The 16,448-nt window shown below is 49.9% G+C and overlaps 1 protein-coding gene across 4 annotated transcripts in view; it reads right to left on the reverse strand.

Annotated features, from left to right (window-relative positions):
* Window positions 1–16,448, reverse strand: part of SPEN (spen family transcriptional repressor) — a 104,047-nt gene that overhangs the window by 1,947 nt on the left and 85,652 nt on the right. For all 4 annotated transcript variants that reach the window (XM_047723555.1, XM_047723557.1, XM_047723556.1 and 1 more), the window contains 3 exons: window positions 1,455–9,648; window positions 533–1,042; window positions 175–369 (listed from right to left, as the gene is read on the reverse strand). In XM_047723555.1, coding sequence (XP_047579511.1) covers window positions 175–369; window positions 533–1,042; window positions 1,455–9,648 — 8,899 coding nt within the window. The remainder of the gene's footprint in view (window positions 1–174; window positions 370–532; window positions 1,043–1,454; window positions 9,649–16,448) is intronic.

Consider the following 16,448-nt stretch of genomic DNA (forward strand, 5'->3'; position numbering starts at 1 on the left):
CTTAAAGTCCTCCCTATTTGTTGCCTGAGAAAAGTTTCTGAGCCTAGAGGCATTTGACATGCCGGCGGGAGACAGAACATGCTGGGTGGGCAAGCCAGGGAGACGGGCAGGTGGGGGCGAGCCACATCCTCCCTCAAGGGCACGGCCGGTGCTCGCCTGGGCCCCGAAGCTCACCGTCATCCTTCGGGCAACCCCTTCCAGCTGCGAGGCCTCCAGCCGCATCCTCTGGGCGATCCTCAGCGGGGGGCCGCCTTCAGAGAGGGGCAGAGACCGATGGGCCAGCACGTTGTTGCCAGAGACGAAGTGCAGCTGCACGGCAGCCGTGTCGTTCTTGAGGGCCAGGAGGCCCTGCCACACGATGGGGTACTTCTGCTCTCGGGGAGACACGCAGAAGTAAGCTCACGGCTACAGAGCAGAGCCATGCTGGACATGGCCCAGGCGACAGCCGACTAGTCTAAGTGGGGACCTCAGGACAACACTCAACACGGCACAAAGCTGGGAGGGGAGCGGGAGGCCCCCTGCCCGGACTTACCTTCAGAAGCTGGACCATATCCACAGGCCTCTGGGAAGTCAGGTGTGGAGCAGAATCCGGTTTGGGAGCGGGCTGGGCTTCGGTGTGTGTCAGAGCCAGTCCTGGAGGGGTGCTGGGGCTTGAGGTTGTGGGGACAAACAACGGCTGCTTTGGGGCAGCCTGAGCAGGGAGAGGGGCCGGGAGGTCAGGCTTCATGGAGACGGACACGGGGGAGGGGTAGGAGGTCTGGCTCGTTTCTGCCTGCGCCCTCTGAACCTGCACATGCGGCTCGGCTGGCCTGCTCGCAGGCACGGTTGGGAGGCGAGGCTGGTCTACTCCTGTCTGGGTCCCCTTCGCCTCCTGGGAGACCTGAGGCATCTTGCCGCTTGGTGGCTGGCCCGGCTGGCTGAGCTGGGTGGGCTGGCAAGGCTGCGTGGGCTGGGCAGGCTGCGTGGACTGCACGGGTTGGGCAGGCTGTGTAGACTGTGTAGGCTGAGTGGGCTGCAAGGGCTCACCTTCAGGAGCTGGGCCCTGGAGTTCAGCAGGGGAGAAGGGAACGGAGTGGAGAGCGTGTTACACACAGCACCCTGCCCCCTGGCCCCCAGCTGTGGGCTCTTGGGCAGGGTCAGCTGCAGGCATCCCCGAAGTCAGGCCCACGCAGTGATCCTCTTGGGCACTCAGGATTGAGGGTTCCAGGAAGAAGTCTCCCACCCACTCTCCCCCATATCCCTGCACACAAGAGGCAACCCCCCCCCCCCACGAGCACCACGAGATCCTTGAGAGCGCGCCTTCCCGGGCCTCCGTCCTCTGCATGGTAATCGGGATTCCCGAACCCTGCAGTTTCAGAAGCGCCTCTTTAAACTCACAGAAAGGGCAACACGTGTCTGGGATGGTGCCGGCAACTCAACCACCACAGGGAGGATGGCTATTGTGTGGCACTTACCTGAGCGGGAGCCTTGGTCCGAGGAGGTAGACCGATGGAGGCGGCGGCAGGAAACTGAGTGTGCGTGAGCTGAGCAGGGCCGTGGTAGGTGCGGATGTCTCCGTATCTGTACTCCTGGAACAGCTCCCCACTGGAGTGCACGATCTGCACGCCGTGGGTCACCACCACAGGCGGGGTCAGAGGCAGCCCCTGCAGCTGGTTGCTGGGGGTGACCGTGAGGATGCGGGCCTCCCCGTGGGGGGCGGGGGCCGGGGCCGCCTTGGCTTCCGCCGTCTTGGCAGCATCCTTCCCGGGCTGCTGTGGGACCTTGCTGGCCGGTGGCACCTTCACCACCCCGTCGGCCGCCCGAGGCTGCTCGCTGACCGCTGTCACGTGCGGATGCACCATTATCCTCACGTCCCGGGGCACGGTGTAGGGGTGCAGGCGGTACTCGGACTGCATGACCAGCACCTCGGACTGCACGGGGGCCGCAGCTCGAGCGACAGGAAGGTGGTAATGCACTTCCTCCTCGGGAGGGTGCTGGGGGGCCAGGGCCGGCACGCCGGCTGCGGCCGGCTGGGGTGTGCCCGCGCGCTGCGGGGCCCTGACCTCTATCTGCTGGGGCTGCAGAGGGGCCCGCGGAGAGTGAAGGGTCTCCGGCCGGATGCTGTACGTGATGCTGGGTAGCGCGGGAGTGTTCATTCTCACCTCGCCCTGGGACAGGTGGCTCAGGGACACAGTCTGGGTGATGCTGTGGGGCGGCATGATGACAGACTGCTCCGGGTGTATGCTGGAGATGAACTGAGGCACGGGAATGCCCGCAGCCAGCATGACCGTGGCGTTCGTGGAGAGCGCGGCAGACGCGGTGCTGCTGGGGTGGCACGTTCTGGGGAACGGGGCCGGCGCCGGCCCGCCAGGCCGAGGAGAGTGCGCATCTGGCTTTGTGGCTGCCAAGTGGGTGACCGCTCGATCCGTCGGGGTACTGGGCCCCGAGGCGACGTGGTTCACTTCTGCAGGCAGTTTGCTGGGCAGAGCAGGAGGGTGGTGGGGATTGAGGGCGGACCCCAGATTCGCTGGCTGGAGGACCTTGGTCTCTATTTTGAGGGTGACAGGGTCGGCAAGCTTTTTATTAGTGGTGACTATGCTTGGGGTGAGGACCAGCTGGTTGTGAACCAGCACTGGGGGCGTGTTTATGCCCTGGGTGAGAACCTTCACTGTGCCGCCCTGGGTGACAGGTGTGGACACAGAGAGGTGAATGGGCTCGGGCTTCTCCAAGGACGGACGGTCCGCCTTCACGGATGAAATCACAGGAGATGCGTTATACGTCTGGGCCGTCAGTACCAGAGTAGAGTGAGTGGCCACATTGGCATAGCCCGAAGGAGCCTGGGGGCCTTTGGGCGAAGGCTGTGACGGGGTGACAGAATCAGGCTTGACCTGGGACTTGGACACTGACTGCTGGAATTCGATGTCCATGGCACTGGCCGGGGGGATCTGGCTGATCTTGGCGCTTATCCGCTGCGGGCCTTCAGTCTTCTGCCCCGAGTAGCTCAGGAGCACGACCCCTTCAGATGTGTTCACACGCAGCCCAGCACCAGAGCCGGTGTCTGCCGGGCGGTCGTCGATCACGGACATAGACCCCGGGTGAAACCGACTGTTCTCATTAGTGCTGGCTCTGGGTTTGCACTTTGCCGACGGTGTGATCACTGCACCTGCCACCGTCACTGTGCCTGTTGTGGTGGCGGTCGCACTGCCAGATGCAGCGGTCACTGCCCCCGCTGTGACGGTCACGGCGCCTGCATTCATGGCGCCGGCGGTGGCGTTCACGGTGCCCACAGTGGCGTTGACCGTGCCCGCGGCTGCATTCACCGCGCCCACGGCGGCATTCACCGGAGCAGTGAGAACGTTCACCGGCCCCGTCAGAACATTCACTGGCCCCTTGAGGACGTTCACGGGACCCGCAGGAGTGTTCACCAAACCCTTCAGCGTGGCCACCGAGCCCTTCACGGGGCCCTTCAGGGCATTCACGGGGCCGGTCAGGGCATTCACTGGGACCAAGGAGACGTTCACCAGGCCCGTCAGAGCACTCACCAGGCCGGTCAGGGTTTGTGGAGCTGGTTTTGCCAGAGTTATCTTTTGCGAGTTCTCCAGATCAATGCTCACAGGCATCCGGCTAATCACAGAAGTGATTTTGGGAGCGATGACTGGAGTCACCTTTTCCTTTTCAGCCGCTACTGGAACCTCTGGGGCCTGCGTATCAGAGGTGTTGGGTACTGGAGCTGCTGGTTTTTCTTCTACAAGTGGCTTTTTAGGCTCAACTGGAGGCGGGGGTGGCACCTCGTGCAGGCAAGGGGCAGCGCTGACAGGCTCCGCAATGGCAGTTGTGACACTCGTGGAAGTGATGCCAGCGGCGGAGACATACTTGGGGTCCATGAGGATCTTCCTCAGCGTACTGGAGCTGGTGTCAATGTCAGAAGCTTTTGTGTCTGGGGGAAGAGCTGGAGATGAGGTGGACTGAGCCCGAGGCTCCTCCTGCCTGGTGATCCACTCCGTGACCTTAGGAGGGGGACTCGGGTGTGGCACGCCACCAGAGGCAACAGGGGGTGGGAGCTTTGCTGCAGTTACCAAAGGGACCGTGGGGGTGGGTGTGCTCGAGTCACTGGGTGGGGTCACGGGGTCACTTTCAATGATGGAATGCACCTTGAATCTGGCTTGCGGCTCCTCCTCCACTGCTGCGGGCTGGGAGGGAGGGGGAAGGGCTGGAGGCGCGGGCGCTCTGGTGGGAGTCTTTGCTTCAACACTGCTCTCTTGGGACAGATTCTCGATGGACGGAGTCTTGCTTGGGTCGGAAGCACAGGACTCGGGGGGCGGAGCAGACTGGGGCTTTTCTCCCTGCTGCTCTTCCTGTGGAGTTTCTGGGGGTGGCACCGCCGTCCCCTCAGCTGTAGCGGGACTCTTGCTTTGCATTTGGTCAGGTTCGGCGACCTGGGTCTCTGCAGTGCCCCCCATTTTCTTATTTGTATTCCGTTTGCGACGTGATCGACTGGTCTTCTGGCGCCCCTTCTCTTTCCGAGCAAGAGGGACTTCTGCTTCTTTTGGTCCTCTGGCTTCTGGCACTGGCTGGGAGGTCTCGCCACTATTCCCCCCAGCTTCCTTGGTATCTGCTGGGCCTGCTGAGGGGTCAGGGGCACTGGCTGGTGGCCCAGAAGATTCTGTAGCAGCTTCGGTCTCCAAGAGGCCAGACACGGCCTCATTGGTCTCGGGCTCCATTCCTTCCCCAGGGGGCTGTGGCGCCTGCGAGCGGGGCTGCAGATCTGTCTGGGATTCTGCAGGGTAAGGTGCAGCTGCTGGGAAGCTCTCTGCCTCCCCAGAGATGTCATTGATGATGGAGCCAATGGCTGCAGCCAGTTCCGTCTCACTCGCCTGGTGTGCCGGCTTGTCCCCGTCCTCGGTGGAGAGGCCCTCTGGCGCATCCGCGGCCGCCGCCTTGAAGGCCGCGGTGGCGCTTTCGGTGAGCTTCGCGATGTTCTCCACAGCCTGCTCCAGCTCCATCTGCTTGGCTAACTGGTTGGCTTCCGGGGAAGGTGCGGAGGCCGACACCCCTTCCTTCTCCTCCGCTGCCGTGTCCGGAGGGGCTGGACCACTGCTCAGCTGGGATGACGAGCTCCCTTCCTTCTGCGGACTCTCGCTCTTCTCGGCGGGGCCAGCCGCCGCCTCCGCTTCCTTGTCCACCGCCAGCGCCCCGGGGCCTGCCGCCGCACTCGGACGCACGCCGGCGTCCACGCTTTTCAGATTTGCAGCCTTGTCCGCTGCCGACCTGGAGTTTCGAGATCTTCCTCTCTTGGACTTGGAGTTTTTTTCAGGCGCTGTTTTTTTCTCCGCCACTTCAACTGCAGGGGCTTCTGGTGCGTCTCTGTCTGTGCTAAGTTCCTTCCTGTCACGTTTTTGTTCACTTCCTGCTTCTTCTTTATCCGCTTTGGCTTTTGTGTTTTCTTTCACGTTTACTTGGGGACTCACCTCAGCTGCGGCTTCCAGACGTTCAGCATCTACTTTTGGCTCATTTTTCCCCCTTTTGCCCTGCGGGCCGCCAGCAGCCCCTGACTTTTGGGCCCGTGGGGACCTCCATCCCTCGGCGGGTCTGACGGTCTCAACTGGTTCCTTCACCTCAGTCTCCTCTTCCTCTTCAGCGCGGCGGCGCGTCTTCGGAGGCCTCCCCCTCCTCGGGGTGGTGGGGACCGCCGCGGCCTCCTGAAGCTCTCGCTCCAGTCTCTTCCTGGTCACTCGCGGCTGCTCCGCGGGCTCCTTGACAGGAGAGCGGCTCTCGTGGTCAGCCATGGTCGCATAGACACTCCTCACGTTCCGGCGCCTTGTTCGGCTGAGGGGCAGACTTGGTTCAGGGTGTTCCGCATCTGCGGCTGAGTTTTTAGAGGCAGTCCTGGTAATCTTCTCTGCCTCCATCTTCAACTCTAGAAGCTTCTGGGCTTCTCCCCGAGGAGAACTGGACCGCTTGAGTTTCTCCCGGTCTATGCGCTCGCTCTTCCTGGTGACCGGCTTCTCCACAGTGCTTGCTGCGGCGGCCTGGACGGGGGTCTTGGAACGCTTGCTTTTGTTTGGCTTTTTATCTTTTGCAGCCACCGGAGGCTCAACCTCAACGTCTTCAGAAGCTTGAGGCTGAACCTCAGGGACAACTTCAGCTTTCTGATTTGCGTTAGGTTCAACGTCAGCAGTGGAGTTTGGCTTTTCCACTTTTGGCTCATCGGCTTCCTCAGGCTTCTGGGTCGGTTTCGAAGGCGGCTGGGCACTATCAGGCTCCGGATCTGCGGTGACCTCCGCCTGGGAAAACGAGGCCCCGGGAGTCGGGGGCTTGGTGTCCAGGTAAGGCAGCGGGTCAGCGGACGAGCCCTCTTCCGCAACCGAGGGAGGCCCAGCAGCGTCTTTCCTGGTGTCCACTCCTGAGGGCAGGTCGGCCTGTTCAGTTTGCTGCACAGCGGTGGGCGCCTGCTCAGACACGGGCTTTGCTTCTTCTGAGGTGGAGGCCAGCTCCCTGGGTTTCTCTTCTGTCGCCAGTGGCACCTCCCCTGCTTTTTCACTGGCTGTCGTCTTCTCCAGTGACGACGAGGCTGACTCTGGAGCTGCAGCTGTGACGGCAGGAGGCCCAGTCGGAGGGGGAGTCTTCAGTTCTGACTCTTTACTCTCAGAAGCCGATTCTGGGGTCTCAGGATGATCCTCAGTATCTTCCTGTTTCTCAACCTCTTTGGGTTTTTGGTCTTTTTCCTTTTCTTTCTGTTGCATTCGTGTGAGTTCCATAAATCTGCTATGGAAAAGAACTACGGGCTCTTGAATCAAATCGGCTGTGCTGTTTGCGCCATCGGATGTCTGCCGCCCATACAACCTACCAGAAATGAAGTCTGAGTCTTCATCTTTTCTCTCTAGATGCTGCAGTCGCTTGGAATCTTGTTCGAAGATCGAGCTGTGTAAAAAACGAGATGCAAATAATTCTTGTCTTTCCTGTTCTTCTTCTTTATGATCATCTTTTTTGTCATCCATTTTTCCTTCCGAATCAGTCCGAATTTTTTTCTTTTTCATGTACCAGGACGGAATAGGTCTCGGGGCAGAGTCAACCTTTTCTTTATCTTTGTTGTTTCGAAAATTAGCAAAACGGGAGTCCCAATCAAGAAAAGACCAATTTTCTTCTCGAGATGAAGACAGTGATTTAGCTCTCTCGAGCAAAGCCTTGGTGTCTGGTGTGATGGTCTTATCCAGAGCAAAAGAGTAAAATTTGTTCCTTTCTAAAGAGCTGGAGAGTCTTTCATCTCGCTCACGCAGTTTATCTTCTCTGTCCCTCAATAAAAAAGACAGCCGAGAGCTCTCATATAAAGCAGAGGCTCTGGGGGAGTGGAGCTTGTGCTCGCCATCGTCATCGGAATCAGAAGGCACCTCACCAGGTTCCAAGTCACGTACACTCCTCTTCCGAAGGCTGTCTCTCTTAATTATGCTGTTTGGGAAACTCACGTCCAATCTGCTGGCATCCTGTTTCATTTGAGAATCCCACCGATTTAGTTCATCTTCAGAACTCAAGACAGAGAGCTTTATTTTGGCCATGTCTGCCATCTGTTCTCTCCTGCTAGAATCGTAAGGATTAAACTTTAAGGACTCTTCTCTGACTGTTATGTTAGAATAGGGGAGACCTTTTTCATCTACTTTAGGAGACCCTTTTACTGACATGAGCCTCGGGGAGCCCACAGGGTCATCCTCCTCATGGAAGGAACCGTGCCGGACACTGGGAGAGCCGCCAGTCCTTTCGGAGTCTTCACTGATTTGGCGTGAACTCCTGTAATTCCTCTCTCTCTTGGTGCAGATATCAAAATCAACGTGGTCCACCCTTTTCTTTTTGCTGGGAGGAGAGTCATCCGTGACATCCTGGGGGGGTTTGCCCACCTCGTGAACCAGACTCCGTCTTTCATATTCATCTACATCTTTTTTAGGACTGCCGAACTTCTCAGACTTGGCAATTTCCATCTCCATCTGCTGTTTTCTACGACTCTGCTCCATTTGTTTTCGGTAACTCTGCGTGTGATCAATATCAATGCCAATTTTTTCTTCAGTATTTACTGACTGTGGTTTCTCTTGGCCTGATTTGCATTCATGTGTCTCATCGCGAAGACTGCAATAGTTTTTCCTAATATCTTCTCTCTCTGGTCCCTGATCATCTAGTAACTGCAGCTGTTTGAGTTGTGGTTTTGAGGAAATGGGTTTTTTTGACTGGATTTCTTGATTTTCCACAGATTCGCACACCAGTTCTCCCAGCCTCGCTTGCAGGTCTGAGGTGGGCCTCGAGCCAGTCCCAGCAGAAACACTGGCAAGCTCCTGACAGTCTTTGGGGCTGGGAACAGCAGTAAGTCTGTCTAGTTTGATTTTTTTAGATTCTCGTTTAAGAATTTCTTTCCTCACAGGCTTTCTTTCTGATTCTCCTTCCCTCAGTAGAATGACATCTCTAGATGGTAGGTCAGGCTGCTTTTTTAAAAGTACCCGAGTGTCTTCCGCCTCTGGACTACTTTTCTTGACTTCTGGTTTTTGCCTTTCTGCTTTCAGATTGGAATCTGCGAAACGCCTCTTTCTTGCTTCCAGTTTTTCCAAATCTGCAGCGCTGACCCCGTCGGCAGTCTGCTCTGGTTTTAGGTGCTTCCTGGGCTTAAGCCTACCTTCCTTATCTACCACCTCTATGTGGCTTGACAGTCCCTTTTCCTTTGGCACTTTCATTCGAACAGATTCCAGTTTAGACACGTCAGACTTAGCAGGCTCCGTCTGACAGACCTGGAGTTTCTGATCTAGGGCAGAAGACTTGGCAGTGTCATTATCAAGCTTGGCCTTCAGCTTTTCCAAAGGAGCGTGGTCAATAACTTTCCCCTCTTTCTCTTTCACTCGAGTCAAAACCACACAGGGCATGAGCTCCAGGCGGTTTTTTGCTATTCCTTCTTTGTCAGCTTTCTCTCTGCTCAGTTTATTAGAACTCCTTGATTTTTCAGGGCTCTGTTCTCTCTCATTTTCTTGGTCTGTCTCTGAAGACTGAGAACTAGGGGAATGAATTTTACCTTTTCGTTTCTGCTTTTCAGTTTTGTCCTTTTCCACTTTTTCCTTCCTTATTAAGCGTCTCTCTCTTTCCACTCTCTCAGGATCAAAAGTCCTTTCTTTATCTGTCTTCTCATTTTTACTATAGCGTTCCAAGCGAGATTTGTCAAGTTTATCATATCTTGGAGGAGAAAGTGAGCTACAGCTCCCACTCCGGTCTGAGGATCGGCTGTAAATCCTCCTTTCGGAATCACTTGGCAACCGCTCCGACTGCGAGGGGGACGCCCCAGGACTCTGTGGGCGCCGCAAGTGCACTGGGCTCTGGCTGCGCTCAATCGGCCTCCTCTCGTGGTCTCTGTCCCGGTCAGACTCAAACCTTTCGCGTTCTCGCTCTCGTTCCCTTTGCCGGTAACTGTACTCCCTAATATCTTGTTCGTAAGGATCACTTCTGTAATCCCTGTACTCGCGAGGATCGTCATAGTATCGTGATTCATAGTAGTCTCCTTGGTAAGTTTCCCATTCTGAATAAAATTCTCGTCCTCGGGCTGGATAGTCCCGTCTGGAATCCTCAGGATATGCGCCTGGAGTACGAACATTCTCATAATATGTACGATCTTGGCTATAGTCGTAAGATCCCCTTCGTTCCTCTCTACCAAATATGAAAAAGAATGTTATTAGTTCTTTTCTTTTCTTGTCACTGACACATTAAATCACACACGAGATTACAGAGTCCTGGGATCGAGCACATGGGGCTCCCTGCTCAGCAGAGAGTCTGCTTCCCCAACTCTCCCTCTGCCACTCCCCCAGCCTCCTCGCTCTCTCAAATAAATAAAATCTTAAAAAAAAAAAAAAAAAATCTTTGCCATTGTTTACTCATTAGTTAGACATGGACCATCCAATACCATCTGTAGCCAAAATCCACTAGCCAATAGCATGGCTATTGAGAACTTGAAATATGAGATATAAATACAGAATACACACTGGACTTGGTAGATTTAGTTTAAAAAAAAAAGAAAGAAAGAAAGAAAGAAAGAAAGAAATACTTCAGTAATTTATTTGGATTGAATATATGTTGAAATATTATTACTTTAGAAATATTGCGTTGAATAAAATTAATTTTACCTTTTCTTTTTTCATTTTTTTACTGTGTCGACTAGGAAATTTAAAACCACAAATTTAGTTTGCATTATGTTTCTACGGGACAGCACTTCAGCCCTTTTCATTCCTTTGGTTGAGGTGTGATGACTCCTAATGAGCACTCGTAAACAGTATCACATCCCCACATTTCTAAGTCTTTCATAATTACTTTTGTATCAAAAGATATTCTTACCACAACTTGGGAAACAAATGCATTATTGGGAAATAAAGGGAATAATTTAACTGAAATCCTCCTACCTATGTGACCCATATGATACTGATAATAGTGCATTCTCTCAATTTGCAATTAAAAAACAAAACAAAACAAAACGGGGCAGGCCAGTCTCCCTCAGCTGTCTCCTCACTTATAAAACTGTGGTAACCTTTCCTCATAAGGCTCTTAAGAGGATTAAATAAGATACCAGTTTTAAGAACTTTCCTGACATAATGTGAGGCACATACTTGACCTTCAGGAATGTTACTTTTCCCCAAGCCACCAACTGAACACAAGCTTTGTGAGAGGATTCCTCAACTATAAAGGAATTCACCATAGTTTTCCTTTATGGTGACCTTTCTGGGGGCATTCAAGATAGGGTTAAATGTACACACAAGAACGTGTCTGACAGATAAAACTCACTCACAAAAGAGATCACTTCTTTCACTCTTGTTCACCCTCCATTTCTTTTTTTTTTTTTTAAGATTTTATTTATTTATTTGACAGACAGAGATCAGAAGCTGGCAGAGAGCCTAATGCGGGACTCGATCTAAGGACCCTGAGATCACGACCTGAGCCAAAGGCAAAGGCTTAACCCACTGAGCCATCCAGGCGCCCTCACCCTCCATTTCTGTTCCCTCAAGCAAGTCATACATTCTATGCAGTACTGCCACTAAGTGGCTTACTGAAACATAAAAAAAATCTAGAATTTAAGCCCCTAAAGGCATCAGCTTTTTTCCTGTAACAGTGTTTGGCTCATAGGAGGCACTGAAGTATCTGTTGAAAAAAATGAACCTTAGAAAAATATGTCAAAGCCACTCCTGGGTGGTGTGCTAGCCCACTCTCCAAGAATGTTCTCTTAGATGAAGCATCTAAGAGAACATTCAAACACTGGGGGCACCAATAACACATTATTCCATGAACTTACACAGAATTTCTCGGTCCAAAGAGAACATATTAGGGTATATCTATATCATTTTGTTTAACTGGATTCAAGATGATCTTTCTGAAGTTTCAGAGGAATCAGATTCTTTGCCTAAATAATGACCAGCTACCTTAAAATACATGTTATAAGGCATGGAATTCAGCTAATTTAATTCATCACCAACGTAAATTCAAACTCCAAGGAAGCACCTTTTCATACGTAAAGGTAAACACACTGTATGCTATAAAGTGATTGAGACACCTAGAACAGTCACTGGCTCACTGCCCACGTTAACAGTAGGCTTCAAATCATACTATAAAAACAATCTCAAGTATGTTTTAGATTAATCAAACTAAATAAAACTATATCCAAAAATACGAAGTTACATAAATCAAAGGCATAAATGTAAACAACTGATTTTGACATATTTTGCTGGGCCCCCGACCACCTAAAGAAATGAGTGCGAAGAATGCAAGTCAAGCAGGAGAGTACAACTGCACACTTGTACCGTGGACAAAAAGGGTCTCCAAAGAACCTGGAAAAGCCAGGTTTTGAGAGAACTCTGTTCACATGACGATATCCCAACTCCCCTAAGTAGGTAGAAAATTCACCTAAAGCATAATAGGATCGGATCCTGTAAATTCATCTTGAGAATCATTTTGGTAAGGGTGTAAAGCTCAATGCACTAGCAGGTAGGAGCACTGGGCTTATCTCCAGCCCAACGTCTTAGCCTGTGACCTTATCAGGGAAGTCCTCGATCTTCAGTTCCCACCAAAAGTAACACAGGAGAAGAGTCACCGCCCTACCTCTCTGACAAAGTATTTGAGGGAATAAATGAAAAGATACTTTTAAACTGCAGTGCCCAGGGCGCCTGGGTGGCTCAGTGGGTTAAGCCGCTGCCTTCGGCTCAGGTCATGATCCCAGGTCCTGGGTTCGAGCCCCACATCGGGCTTTCTGCTCAGCAGGGAGCCTGCTTCCTCCTCTCTCTCTGCCTGCCTCTCTGCTTACTTGTGATTTCTCTCTGTCAAATAAATAAATAAAATCTTTAAAAAAATAAATAAATAAATAAACTGCAGTGCCCTATGCAAACTGGTCCTATATTCCTGAGCTAAGCTATCATTAGAGGGGAAGCATTTTTTTCATTCCTGCATTAACTATTCAGTGGGATGACTTCCTTCCACTCTACAAAAAGGGCAAAGTTCCTCAAGTTCTACTGCAAGGAATGCATTCCGTGAGCACTGCCATCCGAAATGAAATGGGGCAAAACTGAGAGTTAAGTCCCACATCTGCCTGCTTCCTACATTAGGAGATAAACTCCACTCAACAGGGATAAGTAAACCACAGGTAAGAATCAAAGAACAAAGCCAGAGGCAGATCATCAGTAAAATGAGTGAATTTAAGTGTTAATATAAAAAAATGAACACCGCATAGTTCAGAGGTCTTCGTGTTCGCATCTTACGATTAGGTAAATGACCTCATCTTTCAGGCTTGAATTCATTTTTAATTTTATTATATACGATGTGTAGACAGTTCCCTGTTCTCTGCATTTAGAAGTATAAACAATATAAATCTGTTAATTCTGTAAGTAATTTTTATAATTATGATGTAACTCTATCCTATCCTTAAAACATTTAAACTAAACCCTTTAGGGGCGCCTGGGTGGCTCAGTGGGTTAAGGCCTCTGCCTTTGGCTCGGGTCATGGTCCCAGTGTCCTGGGATCGAGCCCCACATCGGGCTCTCTGCTCAGCAGGGAACCTGCCTCCTCCTCTCTCTCTCTCTCTGCCTGCCTCTCTGTCTACTTGTGATCTCTATCTGTCAAATAAATAAATTTTAAAAAAGATTAAAAAAATAAAATAAAATAAATAAAATAAACCCTTTATGTGCAAAAAAAAAAAAAAAGAACACCCACACAGCATTATCCAACCCTCACAAGACACTAGTTTTTGGAAAATATTTAATGTATGCACAGAAGATTGTAATGGGTGTTTTATGTCTTAGGTGCCACTAGAACACCAACAAACTTTCCACTAGCTTAAGGGAAAGGATTCCTATAAGCACTTAAAATATTTTGTTTTTTTTTAAATGGAAGGGTTTTTATTTTTTTTTAAAGATTTTATTTATTTATTTGACAGATAGACAATGAGAGAGGGAACATAAACAGGGGGAGTGGGCAGAGGGAGAAGCAGGCTTCCCGCTGAGCAGGGAGCCTGAGGCGGGGCTCGATCCCAGGACCCTGGGATCATGACCTGAGCTAAAGGCAGCCGCTTAATGACTGAGCCACCCAGGTGCCCCAGCACTTAAAATGTTAACAATGACTTCAAACTGCTACTTGGGGAGCCAGGATGGAAAATGTTTTCCTCTATCTACAGACCCACATATTCTCCAACATACGCACATGCGCCCCCTCTCACACACACATACATAAGCTAACACAGGAAAGCCTTGTGTCAAAACTGACTTTCCGGCTAGAGGGCTGTGGATTCCTCTACTAGCAAAAAACTATCAAATCCTTAGTAGTTCAAGCTTTTGGGAATTTGACTGTGGGGTACATTTTTCATTTTAAAAAACCTCCCCAGGGGTGCCTGGGTGGCTCAGTCGGGCATCTGCCTTCAGCTCAGCTGCAGTTGTGGTCCCAGGGTCCAAGGATCGAGCCCCATATCGGGCTCCCTGCTTGGTGGGGAGCCTGCTTCTCCCTCTCCTCCCTGCCTGGGCTCTCTCTCACTGTCTCTCTCTCTCTCAAGTGGATAAATAAAATCTTTAATAAAAATTAAAATTAAAAAAAATTAAAAACCTCTCCAGGGTATGTGTTGTGGTGAGCGCTGTGTATTGTGTAAGACTGATGAGTCACAGACCTGTACCCCTGAAACAAATAATACATGTTAATAAGAATTTAAAAAAAAAAAATCAGGGGCGCCTGGGTGGCTCAGTGGGTTAAGCCGCTGCCTTCGGCTCAGGTCATGATCTCAGGGTCCTGGGATCGAGCCCCGCATCGGGCTCTCTGCCTCCGCGGGGAGCCTGCTTCCTCCTCTCTCTCTGCCTGCCTCTCTGCCTGCTTGTGCTCTCTCTGTCAAATAAATAAATAAAATCTTTAAAAAAAAAAAAATCACTAGAGTACGTGGGTGGCTCAGTTGGTTAAGCCTTTGACTTGGGTCATGATCCCAGAGTTCTGGGATGAGTCCTGCATCGGGCTCTCAGGTCCATGGGAGTCTGCTTCTCCCTCTGACCTTCTCCCCTCTCATGCTCTCACTCTCTGCATCTCTCAAATAAATAAATAAAATCTTTTTTAAAAAATCACTAATAATCTAAACACCCTGAAACAGATACCAATGCTGCTATACATAAATTTCTGTGTGTGTATAAACATGTATGTATTCTATGGTGTGTACCTGTATACAAATCTTTTCAGTCTTTTTTCTTTGCATATATGTGCATACATGTGCTTTTGTTTTATAAAATTGGGTCATACTATACCTACTGCTTCATAACCCACTTAAAAAAACTTTCATTAAATCATTACTGCATTATTGAATATTTTTAAAATATATCTATTATATACATAATATATATATTAAATATTTTTTAAAAGAAGAATGCAAGAGTGGTTCAAATACAAAATTCAATCAACATTATCCACCATATTAATAAAGAAAAAACGTAATTTTAACTGATAATCCAGGACCCTTTCATGATTTAAAAAAAAAAGAAAAAGAAAAAAACCCTCATCAAAGGAGGAATAAAAGGAAACTTTCTGAACATGGTAAGTATATGGGAGGGCGCCTGTGTGGCTCAGTTAAGTATCTGCCTTCAGCTCAGGTCATGATGCCAGGGTCCTGGGATTGAGCCCCACATCCGACTCTCTGATCGGCAGAGAGCCCACTTCTCCCTCTCCCTCTGCCCACCACTCCTGCTGCTAGTGCTCTCTCTCTCTCTCTGTCAAATAACTAAACAAAATCTTAAAAGACCAAACAAAGCAAAAACAATTAAAAAAAAAAAAAAAAAACCCTCCCCAGGGCCACCTGACTGGCTCAGTTGGTAGAGCATGCAATTCCTGGTCTGCGGGTTCTAAGTTCACTTCCACATTCGGGTGTAGAAATTAGTTAAAAATAAAATCTTTAAAAATAAAAAAAAATAAAAAAAAAAAAAACTTTCCCAGTATTCAATGCCTGTCGTACAATATTCCACAAGGAAAGGACTCAAAAAAATATATATATATGTATATATATATATGTATATGTATATGTATGTATATATATATATGTATATGTATATGTATGTATATATATATATATAACTAAAACAAAAATAAAGTGCAAAGAACAGGCAGTAATTCTACAGGTTTCTGGCAACTGATCAGGATCTGACAAATAATTCCTGTAGACCCCCCTTTCATACTTAAACTAGAGTGTCTAAAGGCATTTTTCACACACAGTCTTTTAACACACATGTACGGGGCGGGGGGGGGGGGGAGATCCAGTGGTGACACTCCAGAAGACTTAATCACAGAGGCATGCCTAGACAAACAGCTTGACCATGTGGATTATAGCTTCCATTTTCAAATGTGATCGGCTATTGAAACACTTGATGACACACAGTTAGGGTGTTTTAATATATTCAGACCAGAAGAGAGTCAACTACCAGTCTGGGGACAGTTTTAAGCTAATAGAGATAGCCTGGTTCAAACTATAAGATCTAACATGATTCAGAACTGCAATGTTTCCTACGAGCAGGAAAAGAAAAAATCAAATATTACCATGACCCAAAAAAAATTAACAAGAGGAAATAAGGTGTATTTTTTACATGGCTAAAGTTACCAATTTATATATTCCCTGGCTTACTTATTCATAAATTATTTAGAAGATTTAAAACTTTTTTTTAGGATTTTATTTATTTATTTGACAGAGAGATAGTGAGAGAGGGAACACAAGCAAGGGGAGTGGGAGAGAGAGAAGCGGGCTCTCTGCTGAGCAAGGAGCCTGCCGTGGGGCTCAATCCCAGGACACTGGGATCATGACCTGAGCCGAAAGCAGCTGAGCCACCCAGGCACCCCCACAGAAGATTCAAATTTAAAACAAAGAAAGCTCCCGATAATCTTTTTAAAATTAAAAAAATTTTTTAAGGAAGGGTCCATGCCGAGTGTGGAGCCTAATGTGGGGCCCGAAGTCACAACCCTGA

This window comes from Lutra lutra, chromosome 4, assembly GCF_902655055.1.
Source record: "Lutra lutra chromosome 4, mLutLut1.2, whole genome shotgun sequence".
NCBI classification, from domain to species: domain Eukaryota; kingdom Metazoa; phylum Chordata; class Mammalia; order Carnivora; family Mustelidae; genus Lutra; species Lutra lutra.